Source organism: Astatotilapia calliptera, chromosome 3 (assembly GCF_964374335.1).
Source record: "Astatotilapia calliptera chromosome 3, fAstCal68.1, whole genome shotgun sequence".
In the NCBI taxonomy this organism is placed as follows: Eukaryota; Metazoa; Chordata; class Actinopteri; order Cichliformes; family Cichlidae; genus Astatotilapia; species Astatotilapia calliptera.
Genome location: NC_137424.1, coordinates 49,777,395 through 49,794,975, shown reverse-complemented (window position 1 = coordinate 49,794,975; position 17,581 = coordinate 49,777,395). Strand labels below are relative to the sequence as shown.

The 17,581-nt window shown below is 42.3% G+C and overlaps 1 protein-coding gene across 1 annotated transcript; it reads right to left on the bottom strand.

The window, feature by feature from the left end:
• Nucleotides 1–823: 823 nt before the first annotated feature.
• LOC113013862 (scavenger receptor cysteine-rich domain-containing protein DMBT1-like) lies at nucleotides 824–16,643 on the bottom strand. The gene is made up of 8 exons (XM_080291745.1): nucleotides 15,367–16,643; nucleotides 14,976–15,257; nucleotides 12,234–12,254; nucleotides 9,469–9,783; nucleotides 8,786–9,100; nucleotides 2,088–2,402; nucleotides 1,760–1,857; nucleotides 824–1,530 (listed from the first exon to the last, which is right to left on the bottom strand). Exons 1-8 carry the CDS (start codon nucleotides 15,581–15,583, stop codon nucleotides 1,426–1,428), a joined length of 1,668 nt encoding a protein of 555 aa, XP_080147871.1. The 5' UTR covers nucleotides 15,584–16,643; the 3' UTR covers nucleotides 824–1,425.
• Nucleotides 16,644–17,581: the final 938 nt, after the last annotated feature.

Sequence of the window (17,581 nt, the reverse complement as noted above, 5' to 3'; positions counted from 1 at the left end):
TCTATGGTTTGAAGATACGAGATGTGCAGCACCTGAAACTACGGATACTGGATGCCTGTGCTGACATTTCTCCTGCGGTGTTGCTATCAGTGTGTGAAGAGTGGGAGAAGAGGGTTGCATTGACAATCCAACATGTGTCCAACAAGTACATTGAACACATGTTATAAGTGGTTAGAAACTTGTAAATAACTCATGAAAGAATAAAGTTACGTTGAAACCAAGCACACCATTGTTTTTCTTGTGACATTACCAATAAGTGTGATGTGTCACATGGCCCTCTTCCTATTGGAAAAACAAAAGTTGTATCCAAGATGGCCGACTTCTAAATGGCCACCATGGTCACCACCCATCTTGAGGAGTTTGCCCCCTCACATATACTAATGTGCCACAAACAGGACTTTAATATCACCAACCATTCCCATGTTATTACGGTGTATCCATATAAATGGCCCACCCTGTAGTTTAAACTTAATTTCTAACTTTGGGAGAGATAAAGAAAAAATCTCTGAGGACAAGAAAGGTTGGGTATTGTATATTTCCATATGGTTTGTGTTCCATTATGCAAACCACATGGAAATATAATTTCCTTCCTTTAAGGTCACTTTCCTTTATCTCAATTCAAAGCAGATGCTAAGTTTCAGATTTGAAAGTAATATTTTTCTGCTGGCACCAACAGAACTCGTCTTCTTTGGAAATGCATCACAGAAATAAGTCATCAAACGCATTAAAGTAAAGTTTGGAGTCAAAGAGATTATGTGTCATGTACTGTGTGCGGGAGGCAGAAATAGTGGACCCAAAGTGCAGACTCCAGGAGATGAAAAAGTGCACTCAAACAGCTTTATTGCTGGATACCAAAATAATTAAATTGAAAATATAAATAAACTATGCAGGCAGGCTGACAGACAGAACACACAGTGTAGAATGAGGGATGGAGCAACAACGAGCAGGGGAAGACGCAGACACTAGATACAAAAGGTGAACAGGACCAAGAGGAAAAAGCTGGGAGATATGCCTGACACTGATTACACAAACGAGATGGGGAGCCTTCAAAACTGAAGGCACTGACATAAGACATAGACTTTCAAAGTAAAACAGGAAACTCAACACAAATGCAGAGACACAGGCTTTACACTGAGACCTGACGGAACTGGAACAGAGGGTGTACAGAACCAAACCCTAACAATTAGCAAATCTTAACAGAATACATAACCAAAATAAACAAGAACATAAGTCAATATTAATAAACACAAAACAGTGAATGATCAGACTCAGGACCATGGCATTATGTTTGTTTTACAACTAAATGTACCACAACAGAAAGCAAGCAAACACAGATATCATGTGAAAAGTAAAGATTAAATCAATCACATCACTTTTACAGGCTGTAAGCCGCCCTCATCCAGCTATTGAAACAAACAGTGTGAACTATGGAGTACACGTCTCTGTCACGTTTTTGATATCTTTCTTTTCTGGAAGTTTCCACCAGCTCACTTTTAGGTCACCATTCGTACCTCCCAGCTCATTTTTGACCTGCACAACAGAAAAAAGAAAATTTAATGATTACACCACAAATTATAGACTGTTATTGTTACATTTTAAATGAAATTTGACATGAAAGAGACTCAAGACGCTAATGCTAATAAAGCAATTTTTTGGAATTGCTCATTATCCAAGACTTTTTTTTAAAACAGCTCGAAGGTTTTGTTATTAAAATATAAGTATAGTCATTTCACTAAGATTTTGGGATCACACAAATTACCAGATTCATGATGGACTCCATCACAGCCGGGTCTTTCATGTCCACAGAAGAGTTGACAGCAGCCAGATTCACTTTCACCAAGAACTTCCTCCATGGAGCTGGTAAGATTATTAATTTATTAATTAGTAATGCAACCCTTTCATTTCTCTGGACTGCCATAGGAGTATACTAGCTTTTGATAAGCTCAAACACAAAGCATTCACCTTCTGTTCATATTTGTTTTAACTCATTTGCGCTTTACATTTGAACACTGGTTTCAGTAGTTGTAAAAATAAGTTTTATTTGCTGTATTTGAAATCTTGTGAATGACCAAAAATATATATCTTACCTGAACAGATGACACCAGCGTCCTCAGAATGTTTACAGTTGTGTGCTCCAAATCCACTGAACTGACACCCAGTTAGAAAGTTTTCATTTCCTGAACAGGTCACTTCATCAAGCCAAATCTGTCCGGTTCCTTGACCAAAATAAGCAAACTGGGGAGCCTGTAATGCCGGTCCACATTTTAACTCTCTGCAAACCACCTCAGCATCATTTAAGTCCCAGCCATCATCACAGACTGTTCCCCAGATGTTATTGTGATAAACTTCAACTCTGCCAGAGCATTGAGTTGATTCAGGCCCAGCTAATCTGATGGGTGAACCTGAAAATGCAGAAAAGGAGTTAAGAACAAAAAAAATATTGTAATGGCAATTAATAGTTAAAATGGAGAAGTTTTCCATAATTAAAATACAGTTTGTAGTTCTATATTTACATTAAATCCTTTTGTTTAAAGTTATTGTATTTCATATTAAATAAAATATTTTAAGAAAGCCTATTAAATTTAACATTCAGATGCTCAAACACTGTTAATCTTTGATCTCTTTATTTGCATGATATTGCTGTAAGCATCACTGTACTGCCACTATAAGACATTTCACTTTGTATACATATGAGGCTTCATATAAATTGTCACTAAACTACAGAGAAATATTTGTTATTTTACACTGTGGTTGAATAGCAAATTATAACACACTTAATTCCTGTTGTCAACATTTAATTCTGTTAACAGAAAGCAATGTCAATACTCTTGATAACAAAACTTGAAATTTGTGTTCTAGTCCTGGGTTTTATGTTTGTGTTCTAGTTTGTCTCATTTTGTCTTATATGATTGGGTTTTCTTAGTTTTAGGTAAGCCTATTCCTGGGAGCAGGACCCTCAAGCTCCCAGGCCTCTGGTAGAGGACCCGAGCTTGAAGAATTGACCGCCCACAGGGGCGAGTGGGGAATTTTTATATATATATATATATATATATGGTAGAGGACCCGAGCTTGAAGGATTGACCGCCAGCAGGGGCGAGTGGGGAATTTTTATATATATATATATATAAAAATTCCCCACTCGCCCCTCAACCCTGGGAGCTTGAGGGTCCTGCGCAGTATCTTAGCTGTTCCCAGGACTGCGCTCTTCTGGACAGAGATCTCAGATGTTGTTCCCGGGATCTGCTGGAGCCACTCGCCTAGTTTGGGAGTCACCACACCTAGTGCTCTGATTACCACTGGGACAACCGTTACTTTCACCCTCCAAATTTTCTCGAGCTCTTCTCTGAGCCCTTGTTATTTCTGGAGCTGCTCGTGTTCCTTCTTTCTGATGTTGTTGTCATTGGGAACCGCTACATCTATCACTACGGCCGTCTTCTTCTGTTTTCTACCACCACTATGTCCGGTTGGTTAGCCGCCACCATTTTGTCCGTCTGTATCTGGAAGTCCCACAGGATCTTAGCTCGCTCATTCTCCACCACCCTACCACGTCTCCCACGTCTCCCATTTTGACCTCAGGACTTCCAGTCCATACTCGGCACAGATGTTCCTGTACACTGTGCCGGCCACTTGGTTATGGCGTTCCATGTATGCCCTGCCTGCTGGCATCTTACACCCTGCTGATATGTGCTGGATTGTCTCAGGGGCATCTTTACACAGCCTGCACCTGGGCTCTTGCCTGATGTGATAGACTCTCTATGGATCTTGTGCTCAGAGCATGTTCAGAGGTGCGGTGACACCCAAACTAGGCAAGTGACTCCAGCAGATCCCGTTAACAACATCGGAGATCTCTGTCCAGAAAAGCGCAGTCCTAGGAACAGCTGAGATACAGGACCCTCAAGCTCCCAGGCCTCTGGTAGAGTACCCGAGCTTGAAGGATAGACCGCCCGTTACGGTATTTGTTACTATACCACACTTGTCTTGTTTTCCCTATGTAGTTTCAGTTGTTTACCATGGTGTTTGGCATTTCCCTAATTACCATAACTCTATGTGCATTTAAACCCTTAGTTTGAATAAGGTCTTTGTCACATATAGCACGTATTTGGATGTATTTTTTCTACCACCCATTGGACTTCTGTTACACCAACATGGTAGGTTTGTATTTTGTGCATTAACTCCACTCCATCTCATGAGTCTCCAATTGGGTCTAGATACCTACACATGACCGAATGACGCAATCAGTGCCACGACAATAACTTGGTCTTAAACACCAAAAAGACCAAGGAGATCATTGTAGATTTCCGGAAGAAGGGTCATAACAACCATCTGCCTCTCTTCATTGGCAGTGAGGCGGTGGAGAGGGTGAGCAGTTTTAAATTCTTGGGGGTAACTGTGACCGAGGACCTGTCCTGGGGCAACCATATCACCTCAGTTGCACGGAAGGCCCAACAGCGCCTCTACTACCTGAGGAGACTGCGGAGCGCACACATTCCCAGATCTCTGATGTTGAACTTCTACAACTGTGCCATCAGCAGCGTTCTGATGTATGGATTTCTAGTGTGGTTCCCCAGCTGCACCAAGGCCAATCAGCAAGCACTCCAGCGGGTGGTGAAAGAAGCTGGCAGAATTATTGGAACAAGTCTGCCAGAGATCAGTAATATCTTCCCCACTCGCTGTCTGAGGAGGGTGCACAGTATCCTGCGGGACCAACATCACCCTGCGCGCCACCTTTTCCATCTGCTGCCCCCAGGGAGAAGGTACAGGTCTATACAGGCCAGAACATCCAGACTGGCCAACAGCCTGTATCCACAGGCTGTGAGGCTCCTGAACTCTCTGCCCCCCTCTCACGGACAATAACCATATCCAACTTCTTAATAGCAATGAACTGGTCTGCATTGGTGCATCATATCTTTATTCTCTTTCCCCCTCCTGCCCCCCCCCCTCTTTCTTAAATAGATAACTATCATATCTGACATCATATCTCATGTCATGTTTCTCAGGTCTTTGTCTGAATTTCTTATGAACATTACTTGTCATGTTCTTATGTTGTTGCTAAGGATTGGCTTATTGTACTGGAGTCACACTGGGTTAAATATTTACACTTGGGTTTTAAGGGGTATTTATTATTTTCTTCATTATTTTATTTACGGTTTGTATGGAAGCCCCAAACGCAATTTCATTGTTCTCTGACAATGACAATAAATACTTAAAGTTCAATGTACTCAGCTACACTGTTATCCAGCATTGCTTGTGGATGAGGAGCTGAGTGAGGATCTCTTAAGTTCTCTTCCAGGATTCATAATTCTAAGAACATAAATATTTTATCAGTCTCTCTGCCATGAGGGCAATTATCTGTAATAAACCTCAGCTACTTCTGTTCCCAACAATCCTGGACATTCTTTATTTAATAACAACATGAAGACACAGCTAACAGACTGAAACCTGAGCATCCTCTTTTTTTTGGCCTTTATTATCATCACCTGGACAGCCCTCTGAAAGATGAAGCAAGGCTCCTCTGATGGACTCACAACTGCAAGCCAGGCGTTGCAATTATCTTTGACCAGCTGCCTTACTTCTAGAGCCAGTAGACTTTGCTTGTCCTGTTGAGCACTCCCAGTCAGATGGGATTGCATGCCCTGTGCTGAAGTCCTAAACTCCCCTGAGCCTGAGGGTCCTGAGCTGCCTGAAGGGCAGTGTGTTAGTGTCACATGGTCAGGGAAACAGAACACGGAGCACCAGAAGGTCCCAAAACAAAACATGGGTCCAAAACTAAAAAAAAAAAATACTGGAGCCCAAGAAAACAGTCCCAAAACCAGTTCAGGGGACCAGCCCAGAGGCCAACAGCACAAGAGTTCAAAACATGCATGCAAAAAGATCTTTTGTTAAAAGGGTTGGCGTAATAAGCAAATGCTTCAGCCAATACCTTTTGATTAGCCTTGTCTCATGCTTTCTTGCTTTGTGGTAGATCTTTGTTCTGTCTTCACTGAGATATTTGAATGCTAATCAATAAAATCAAAATAAAAAAAACCCCAAAAAAACAAAAAAATACAGTTCAGTTCAGGAGGCTGACTGTGTGAAAAGCAGCGATAGTGACACCATTAAAGGAAATCTGGAGGCCGACAATGCGGAAGGCAGTGGCAGCGACAGAGCAGTCCGGAGGCTGGCCACGCGGCAGGTAGTGGTGACAGAGGTGACCTCGTTCAGGGGGCCGCCCTCGACAGCGATAATGTCCAGCTAGAGGCCTGGAAAGTGGCCGGCAAAGGCGAGGTCGTCCAGGCCGAGTCGCATTTGATGGCAAGACAGAGGCTGGACCAGGCGAGGATGGTGCTGGACCAGGTGAGGATGTGGAAGCCATAGGTGATGGAGCTGCAGGCGACGGCATGGAAATCGTAGATGATGGAATTGCAGGCAACGGCGTGGAAGCCGTAGATGATGGAGCTGCAGGCGGCGGTGATGGCTGGATGGGCCCCTTGGACCTTCCAGCGAAGACAGACACAGGACCAGCAGGCGCCGAGACTCCTAGCAGAGACGGATCAGAACCAGCAGGTTCGGGACCTCTGGCAGACACAAAGGTAACTGGAACTGCACAGGGTCCTGGCTCAGCCCAGGAAGCACTGACATGGTGCAGTTCCTAGGGGCCTGCTTAACCTTCAGGGGGCCAGAATCAGCTGGGGACTGAGACCTAGCCTCTGGGGAGACCCTGGAGTGAATAACTGCACCTAAAGCAGCTAAGTTATGAGAAACACCCTGGTTGGGAATTAGATTTTCTCCCTGCATAGAGATGATGGATGGCTGAGTGGCTCACAGAACCGAAGACTGAGCTACAGGTAGCGGGGACACTGGAGTCTGAGCTACAGGTATCGGGGACAATGGAGACTGAGCTAGTGGCTGCTGAGCAGGTGACACTGGAGACTGAGCTAGTGGCTGCTGAGCAGGTGACACTGGAGACTGAGCTGACGGTTGCTGGGCCGCTAATTGAGCGGACTCGGTGGAACTTTTAAATGACTCGGGCAATGCTGGCTTTTCAGTCTCTAGGGAACGCAGCCTCTGGGAGGCCCTGAATTCCTGCAACATTACCACTTAATGTCTTTGAATGAGTGTCAGTAGTCCAAGAAATGACACATTCAGGTGCACACTGAACAGTCTCTTGAGGTGGCAGCTTGGAAAATAAAACAGTCTTAGTATCATTAGAGCTGGGGTTGTTTGGTGAAAGCCACAGCTTTAGCAGACTCTGGGATAGCTGATACAGGATTAACAGGGTCAGAGAGAGTTAATCCAGGCTCAGAAGAAGCAGAAGAAACACAGCCCTTTGTTTTCCCAGAAGTCTTAAAAATACCAACCTGGGAGAGGTTAGTTACTACGAAGGCAGGTAAGCTACGCGTATTAGGTCTCATCAACACACCCCGAACAACCCCAGAAGAAAAAGTCCTGAAGTTCAAACCAGTAATATTGTCCTTTTTACTCACCACAGTCGGCTGCTCTGATATCCCGAGGTCCGACTGTGGTGAGGGGCGTTGACGGCGTGAGTGTCATTTCCCTTTCAAAGGCTCAGCCGACGGGCCGGGCAGAACAACCTCCGTCGGGCCAGGCAGCGAAGCATTAGTTGCTGGGTGGGTGGTAGCAGCCAGGGGGTGAAGGCGAAGCTCATTCAGAATGAAATTCTGTGCGAGCAGGTGAAGTGAGCTGAAACCAATCGCTGTAGCTGGTTAGCCACAGCTTGCCGAAGTTCTTTCCCCTCATGTTCCAGCCACAAATTAATCAATTTGTCCACAGAGTACACAATATCCTCACAGAGCTCCTTGAGCGAGTCAAATGCTGCTGGGTCCATTGATGGCTGGTTCGTACTGTCACGGCCAGCGGGGCAAGCCGTTTGTAAATTATTAAAGGACCCAAAATGCAAGCACTTCTTCTGATGAGAGTGAGCTTTATTGAAGTGGATGGCAAACAACGAAAAAAGGGCGAGGCTGGCGAGAACAGAACTGACAAACCTAAACTAGCAAAACTAACTTGAAACCAGAACAGAGATGCAGGGAGATAACGCAGACTAGAGAACAAAACACCATATAACGCAGACGAACCAGCAACTGCAGTCAGAGGCAGACAAAAGGCTTAAATACACAGAAGGATAACGAAGGAATGAGACACAGAAGGAGGGCACAGCTGGGAGTAATTAGACAGTAATTAGACAGGACGGGACAGGGGAAACGAAACGAAAACACGCTGAACACACTGACATCAGACACGGACCTTCAAAGTAAAACACAAAACACACACACGCAAAGACACAGACTCAGAGACGCGGGCTTAACACAGAGACCTGACGACACTAGAAGGGATATACAGGCAGGGATGACACAAAACAGAAGGAGCACTGAATAAACACTGGGAAACCAAAACACAAATAGTCATAAATCATAATAAAATCCAAAGTAAAAGTACAAAAACCAAAAACACAGGACCGTGACAGTTAGCCTCTGGTCAAAGCTCTTGTGGTGCCTTTTCACCTCCATGTTTTTCATTTGGCTTTTAGGTCCCACCATCCTGATCTCCTCCACACGACCTGAAGCTGGATTTGCATGCCCTGCCAGTGTTTTAACTCATTTGCCTTTGAAGACTATGACGACTATACAAATAATTGTGAAAACAAGAAATTATTTTTTACAGTATTTGGCATTCTGTGGATATATCTCACCTAAACAGATGACACCAGTGTTGTGATAGTGCCCATAGTTGTTTGAACAGTATTACTTAAAATAGGATTAGGGTTAGTATCTAAACGTTTTCTCACCTGAACAAATGACACCAGCATCCTCACCATGTATACAGTTGTGTGATCCAAATGCACTGTGCTGACACTGAGTTAGAGAGCTTTCACTTCCTGAACAGACCACGTCATCAAGCCAAATTTGTCCAGTTCCTGCACCAAAGTAAGCTGATCGAGGAGCTTGTAGTGCCGACCCACAGTTTAATTCTCTGCAAACCACCTCAGCATCATTTAAGTCCCAGCCATCATCACAGACTGTTCCCCAGATGTTATTGTGATAAACTTCAACTCTTCCAGAGCACCGAGTTGATCCAGACCCACCTAATCGGATGGGCACACCTGAAAACTCCCCCCAAAAAACAGAAAAGATAGGAACATAAAGGACTTGTAATGTTCATCTATAGTTGTATGTAAATATAAAGTACAAACTGACTGATCAGATGTGATTTTGCATAAAATCATGTGTATTTACGAGATATAAACCTTGAAAATTTTACACATATTGTGTGTCCTCCTGGTCTCAGGTTACCTTATCTGTTTTAACTCAATTGCCTTTTATATATTTCTAGTATTTGGCATGCCTTGGATGAGAAAAATATATCTTAACAGAACAGATGATGCCAGCATTATTATTGTGCCCACAGTTATGTGTGACACAACTCATGTATGTCACACAAGAGGATAATGACCTAAAAACGTTTTCTCACCTGAACAAATGACACCAGCATCCTCGTGATGTCCACAGTTGTGTGATCCAAATGCACTGTGCTGACACTGAGTTAGAGAGCTTTCACTTCCTGAACAGACCACGTCATCAAGCCAAATCTGTCCAGTTCCTGCACCAAAGTAAGCTGATCGAGGAGCTTGTAGTGCCGACCCACAGTTTATCTGTCTGCAAACCACCTCAGCATCATTTAAGTCCCAGCCATCATCACAGACTGTTCCCCAGATGTTATTGTGATAAACTTCAACTCTTCCAGAGCATCGAGTCGATCCAGACCCAGCCAATAAAATGGGCACACCTGCAAACAAAACACAGAAATGATATGTTGTGAATATAAGATTCAGAAGTTGTAATATTGTAAATTGTAACTGTAAATTTTAAAGTGGTAGGATGGCTCCGTTAACAGTGAAGTTTAAAAAAGAAAAGGTTAACAGATGGAAATTAAACTAATTCCAAAGTCAATAGAAACTGCTTAAATTTCCTAGTATTAGTTAGCTTTCGCCAGTTCTAAAAGAAAACAATGTGTTTGTGTTGTGCAGGCAGACCCTATACAGATCAGAGCTTTGGCTCAGGCTTAGTTGTCCCAATCCCATCTCCCAATACCCACACTCCTGACACTGAACCAGCACCTCTGTTAGTTGAAGAACAAAGTTCATTCTTTTATGACAAGCAATGTGTCTAATTGCAGGGAGGCCCCTTGGGATTTTTTTCCTACAGACTTTTTATTTATTTTGCAATAAAATGCATTTGTCACACAACAGGCAGGTCGGCCAGTGAGGAATGTCAGTCCATGACAGCATTATAAAATTAAATAAAATCTATCTGAGTTCCACTTAGGTCTCATGACATAGATACTTTTCAGTTGGCTACACTTTATTCGGTAACTGAGTTAAGTTATATTTGCCAGTACCTTAATAATTTAAATAAAACAATTTTGATCAGTAAAACATAATTTTAAACCATTTTATAGATGAGATTTTAAATTTATATCCATCCAAAAAGTTAATGGCTATTTAATTTATATTTGTATTTGATGTAAAGGCACCAATCATTGTAAAAAACAGACAAACAAAAAAAAATCTAATAATATTATCATGAAAAATATTAAAATGTAACAAATTGCACATTTCTCAGTCTTGCATAAATTAAAAAAAATCTATTCATCTAAGCAGAACATTGGTCGATGTCTGCACAGAGTTATAATTCTAGGGCTGGCAGTGTTTGCAACATTAAAGTGGTGGGGCCCAAAGTGATATTTCTTTTTCACGGTTCCCAAATCCATGGTGTTACTCCTGCAAGGAACTGTACACTACTGATCGAAGGTTTTGGAAGAAATTTTTTTAACACATCAATTCTTCTTCTTGTCCAATGAATAGCCTGAAATGGTACAAAAGTAAGTAGGCACCCTCAACCAAATTGGGTACCACAGCATTCTGCAGAGCCATGCAGCATCCTCTGGTATGTGCCTAGCTGTTTAGGGGTTCATCCTACAGAAAGATAATAACCCAAAATATAAGATGAAGCTATGCCAGAACTACCTCGTGAAAAAAGAACAAGTTAATAAGCTTCAAAACATGGATAAGAGCCCACTGAGCTGATTTTGATGACCTGGACATAAGAGTGAAAACAAAGCACCCTACAAGTGCCACACATTTATGGGAACTTCTGCAACAGAGTTGGGAAGAACTTTCTGAGGAACATTTGGTTTGCATTTTAGAAAGAATGCCATGGGTGTGTTCAGCTGTTATATCTGCCAAAGGTAGGTACTTTGATGAGTCAATAGAATACATTTAAAAAAAACTTTAGTGGTTTATTAAGTCTATTCTTTCATTTCAGCGTATGAAATGAAACAACAGAAAAAGGTATCTTGGAAAGAAAAGCGTCTGGACAGAAGCCCAGACGCTTTTCGTTTTAAATCGTTTTACATTTTTTCATTGGTATTTTGTTGTTTGATTCTTTATGTTATTTCAGTGTAAATGGATAAGTTTATGAATATAAATATTATCAGAGATGAGAGCTTTTTGCCAAATTTAGTTGTTTTTAAAAAATTTTTATATTTTACAAGATTTCTATTTTTTGCACCACTCTGTTCCATGTTAACTACTACTACTAAACCATATAAATAATCCTATAATCTACATAATCAGCTGTAGAGCTAGAGCCAAAAGACAATTTTCATCTAGTCTAGGCTATCCAACTCCCTCATCTGAATTATGAGTTTGTGAGGACTGCAGAACATCCACTATGAGACAAGTGAACCATGATTTAACTACAAGACCTGAAAAGTACTAAAAGAAAATCATTTTCATCTTTACATGCAAACACAGACATACACACAACAGGTATCTCTTATATTAAAAGTTCCTATTCTCTATATGGCAAGCTCTATGGCTACACTGTAGCTTTCAAAAATCTTTAGACTGTGCTGGTGCTCTTCACTTGTTATGGTTAATTGCTCCAATTAGTTAACTTTAGATTGTTACTGACAGTGATAAACAGTGATCCCCTGCTTCTTAGAAAAGGGGGACACAATCTCCAAAGTGTCCTTTAGTAGTAGTATAGGTGTTAAAGATAGCAAAGGAAGGAATAAAGACATTTAATCCCCAGTTTTCTTTTGCTCAAACCAATGAGATTAGTACTGCCTCCTTTTTTTTTCTTTTTTTTTTTTTAGCTCAGCAGAGAAAACAGCTAAGGTTGAAACTAAACTTGAAACTTGTTCTTGGATATTATAAATACAAATATCCTTACCAAATATCTGTGCATGGCCATCTGAAAAATAAAGGAGAAAATAATTATAAAAAAATGTTAAACCAGTGTACTGCACATCATGATTTACATTTTGAAGCATTAGTCAGACAGAAAGTAAATACCTGAAAAGTCAACTTGGATCTACACTGCCTTTTCTTATTTCCTCAAACTTTCAGAATTGTTTACCTGAACATTTTGGGAAAGGGGCAGTCCAAATTATAATGATGTTGAATTGGTCAAAAATGTACTGTCATAAGTACTATATATAAAGTATATATGAACTTTGCTTGCTCACTACCCAAACATCAAGTGAAAACAAACATTTAGTGAAGACTTTTGTTTTGCACACTTTTCCCTGTGCGTTCTCTGTATGAATATGCAGGGTTACAATGATCAGTTTCAACATCTTAACGGGTATTATAATAATGTTACAGCTGTACAGCACATTGTTAACCATTTGGGAACAATACCCATTTATAAAGACCAACAGCAACTTGAGAGTTAACAAACCATGTAATTAACCAGTTAGTAAACATTGTTAACACTAAACTAAAACCTGTTTTATGTTTAATGATCAAGTTGTACTTTATCAGTAGTAGTTAACATCATGTCACTGAACTCAGCCCTCTCAGTGAGCACATAGTTACTCTCTACTACATTTCTATTTGTCAATACAAAAAATATAATAAATAACCCAATTAACTTGAACTGTTTACATTACTATTGCTTAAATATTTCAAACAGAAAAAGTTTTGGAAAGAAAAGGGGACACGAACTGCTGGCTGGACAGAAAATGCATTAGCAGAAAATTGGCAAAATGATAAATAAAGTGCTGTGGATCACATCAGATACAGGGACTTTACTGATCTGATCTACATTGTAAAGTGAAACATAGTCCTGCTTTCACCTCTAGGTATTTGCTTTTTTACCAGGTGGATTTTTTGACTCTCTTTCTTATCTTGGATCCATCTACAAGCAGGCTACCAAGTGGGCTGCTTTGAAGTATAGTAGAGTACTTTTAATTACAATAGTTGTTAAAATCTGTACAGCTGAACCTTAAATTAACATTGTACTCTGTCCAGTCTTCATATAAAATAGGTCATGAGAAACAAAATCGAATTTCTTTCTCACCTTTGCATGAGAGAATGATCGTCACAAAGAAACAGCCGACAAACTGTTGGAGAGCCATTGTTAGCCACACCAGTCTGAATTTGACTTTTTGACTTTTAAATATGTATGCTGAGCCCCTCCCACAGACCATTTACTGTTGGACACAGGCTGTCCCAAATGGCCTTCCCATCACTAAGCAATGAATGAACATACATATAAAACAAGGAAACAAATCAAAGGACTTGATACTTGAATTTGAGGACATTGCATATGTATACAAAAATTGCATACAGTTTGCATGCAAAGAATGCATTTAAAAACCTGTTAAAGATGAAAGAAAATTAAACACAGATACAGACCACAATTCTGAAACAAAATCTTCCAGGGTTGCTTTCTTCATCTAACAGTTTGCTGTTGGTCTGAATAAAAAAAAACCCATTTACTTAACAATATGCATGGCTTATTGCTGTGACACATCAACATGGTTTCTGTGGTGGGTGGGGCTCATGGCTCAGCTGCAGGGAGAGGGTATTGCAGTGGCTTTGCAGGCCAGTGTCAGAGGAGGCTGATTGGGTGGCTAATTGAGTCCCGGTGTCTGGCAGAGGAGGCAAAAAAAGAAAAGCAATGAAAACAAAGAGTACTGAATTGCAGTCTGAGTCCTGTGTATGTGGGTTGTGCTGGATGTCTTTTGTTGCGTGTTCAGAATATTGAGGATGAGAACAAAACAACGAAGCTCCAGAAGAGTTAGGTCAAACGATGATTTTAATGAACACACGTGTGGGGAGATGAACACTGCAAAACATCAGCTGTAGATCTCCGCCCAATAATAGACAAGCAGTTGTTTTTATAGCATCAGGGTATTATTTATGACGCCCCCTCATGTGTCAAAGCAGATACATACATGCATAACTTTCAAAACCACAAATGTTCTGGTAACGACTTTTGACACAGTTTGAAAAGAACATTTTCTTCGCCTCCAAGCCAGGTGCTTCCTGTAGCTCATCTCGCTCTTGCTTCTCCAAAACCTCAGATGCATGCTCTGCAACAAAACTGTCAATAGTTGGGTTGCGGTCACGTGGTTCTGATGACGTGCGGAGGCAGCGCGATTTTTGAGTGGAGGGCGGAAGTAAACATGGAGGACACTGTGGAGAGTCAGGAGAGGAGCTATTGTGCAACTTTAGACCCCGTTTCTCGGGAGAGATATAAACAGATAGTTAAAAAATATATCGGACGTGATCCGTATTCTTTGAAAATGTCCGAATACACCACAGAAGTAAAGGATTTGACTACTATCGAGGCTGTGGATATCACCAACTACTTGGTCCTCCAGACTTCTTACTACACTAGGCAGCAAATGAAAGCTTTCAAGAGTCTGGAGGCGTACAATTTTTTTGTCAGCGGGTGGGTCCACAACCTTGGAACAAAACGTCTCCGTGATGGATACAGTTTGGTGTTTGCAAGGGTGAGTGTTTGTTCTTATATTGCTTTATCTTAAACACGCTAACAGTTAGCGGTAGCGGCTTTAACGTCAACAAACATGCCACATCCTTAGGACTTCGTTATAGTGACAGTTGTTTGTTTGTTTCTTTGACATGATTCTTGTTTGTTTTACATCTCAGCACAATATCTTACCTGGATAAGTGAATGTCTCATTCACACTGAAGTCTTCTGGTTGTGGATTCTCAGCTGGAAGCTGCAGTTCGGGGTTCTCCACTGTCACTAGGCTCAAATCCGGGCTCTCAGCCGTCTGTTGCATATCCAAAATCGCCTCTGCACATCGATGCTGTTCTGCCTTAAGCTTCATTCTTTTCTCTCGTTTGAGAACTGATTCCGATCTGGGTTTTCGTTCGTAGCCGAGATTGACCGTCGGAGCCCAGTCCTCCGACTCTTCGTCATCCAAAGCACTTGGGCAGCCTATAGTCCCAATCAAGTCAATATTAGACTACTAACTTAAAAGCACTAAGTAAACGAGAATTTAACGACAACCTAATGCTAATAAGTTCGTTTGCAAACATAACATTACCTCTGACGAAGTGGTCGCTGCAGACACGGGCATTGGCAGACTCTGCTCCTCCCGACTGTAAACGTAAATTTAAAATCCATTTTTTCCTACGTTTTTCGGTTAGAATTTTCCATTTTTCTCCTCTTCGTTGGGCTATTTTTGGTACCCTAAAATACTGTTTATCAGTTTCTCTGGTCGACCTACTGGAGCATCCGTAAACACAACAGGACATAGGCATTTTGCGTACTGTCTGTCTGTGATTTTGCGCTTATCTTTTTCACTTCCGACCGCCAGTCAAATTTCGCGCTTTACGTCGACGTCACGTCTACGTCAAATGAAACCTAGCTATTCTGCAGACTCAAAATGCAGTTGCAAGCTTGCAAAATATGTCTGAACTCTTACCTAGAAATGAATCTACCTAAGATGTGTGTGTATGTGTCTCCCGACCTCAATTGCACTATTTCTCCTCTCACCTCGCCTACTAAAACTCACAACCAGACAGAGGCCATTCTCATATGTGTAACAATCTAACTAAAACTATATATGTATATGTTGAATAAATGCTTTAATTAAATGCCACTACTCAAAGCTTAATAAAAAGAATATAAACGAATAAAAGACAATAATGAATATCCTGGTTATTCAAATAGCCTCATCCAGACAGCTCCTAAAAATAACCACCAAAAAATGCACACTTTACAGAGGAAACAAAGACATTTTAGAAGTACACTTCCTGACTTATTCTGAGTCATCTGTTACCAAGCAAACTCAAACGCAGCATGTTGCTGAATACACTCAGGCCTCTGCTCAGCTACTATTTTACTGTAAGATTAACCTTCTAAGCTCCACGTCACTCATACTCTGCTTAGTTTCACTTTCGGAAGCACGCTCTGCAAAAGCATGCTCTGCAAAAGCATGCAGTTTCCTGTCTACTTTGGCACAGAGCCTTCCTTTTATAACCCAATATAATCAGCATATAAGCATTTAAGATTATAGATTTAACTCAACAGTTTAAAGTGGTTATAACTGCACCCGTAATAAAGGCTAATTGGGTGCCAATATGTTTGAACATCTGAATGCAATATCAATGCTGTAGATTATGTTATTAATGCAATGGTAATGATGACAGTTATGAATAGTAGCAGTAAAATAATTTCCCTGATCCCCACACCCCCTCTCTTGGTGACCCTCGTTTAAAGAGAGGGTCACCACACTTTACTGGTGTCATTGCTCTGACCCTCTCTAGCCGTCCTCTGGCTCAGGGAATCAGACAACAACCTCATGTCATCTAGGTGGTCCAGTAACACTTTTAACACCCTCTTAAGAAGCTCTCTCCTCGGAGTTGGCCGTCCGACTGCGGTCTGGGGTGTGGGGCCTCCCTGCTGCTGCGGAGTCGGGGTGGTCTGCCTCTCCCCACCGCAGGGAAAAGGGTAACACCACCTGGGTCTGGGTGCAATTCCCCCCTCCAGGGGCAAGGGTACCTAGACCCGGTTTGTAGAGTACGCTTGGGGAGTGTGATTGTGTGTACAGCGTCTCTTTATGTCTGTCTCCACGTTGGTTGAGTGTGGAGTGAGTGCATATGAGAGCATGAGGGTGGGAATGGATGTTTGTGTCTGTGTGTGCCTGTATGTCTGTGTCTATATGTCAGGTTGGGTATCAGACGCCACCTCTCTGGGGACACCTCAGGCCCTCCAAGGTTTGGAGGCCTATCTCCACCCACCACCACTTCCCCTGCCGGTGGCGGACTCCCTCAGGTGTCGGTGTGTTGGTGGTTCTTTGTGTCTGGGGGTGGGCGTCCGGGTACACACCGGCTCACTCCTTGGCGGCCGCTTGTCGGGGCCTGGGGCCTGGGGCTCGCTCGGGCCCCTTTGGAGGTGGGGTGCCCCCGGCCTCTCGGCCTGGGGCTCGGTCACTCAGGCACAGCTGGGGGCCGGCGGAGCTCACGGGCGCGTCACTGCAACTCCCCCTGACTTCTGCTCCGCGGCTGCTGGGCGAGCCCTCATCTGGGACTCTCCTCAGCTCTTACTGGGACAGTGGCGCGGCTGCCCCTCTGTTGGTCTTCCATGGTCTCTTGTGTTCTGGGGGCCTCTGGATGTCTGGAGTTTTGATCTCCTCCATACCCGCTTCACACCCTGGAGGAAGGGGCTGTGGCCCCCCCACACTCCCTAGCAGATCATTACATGGAGAAACCTTTGGAATGCAAGCATGCTGATCCACACAGGTATGCACACATGGG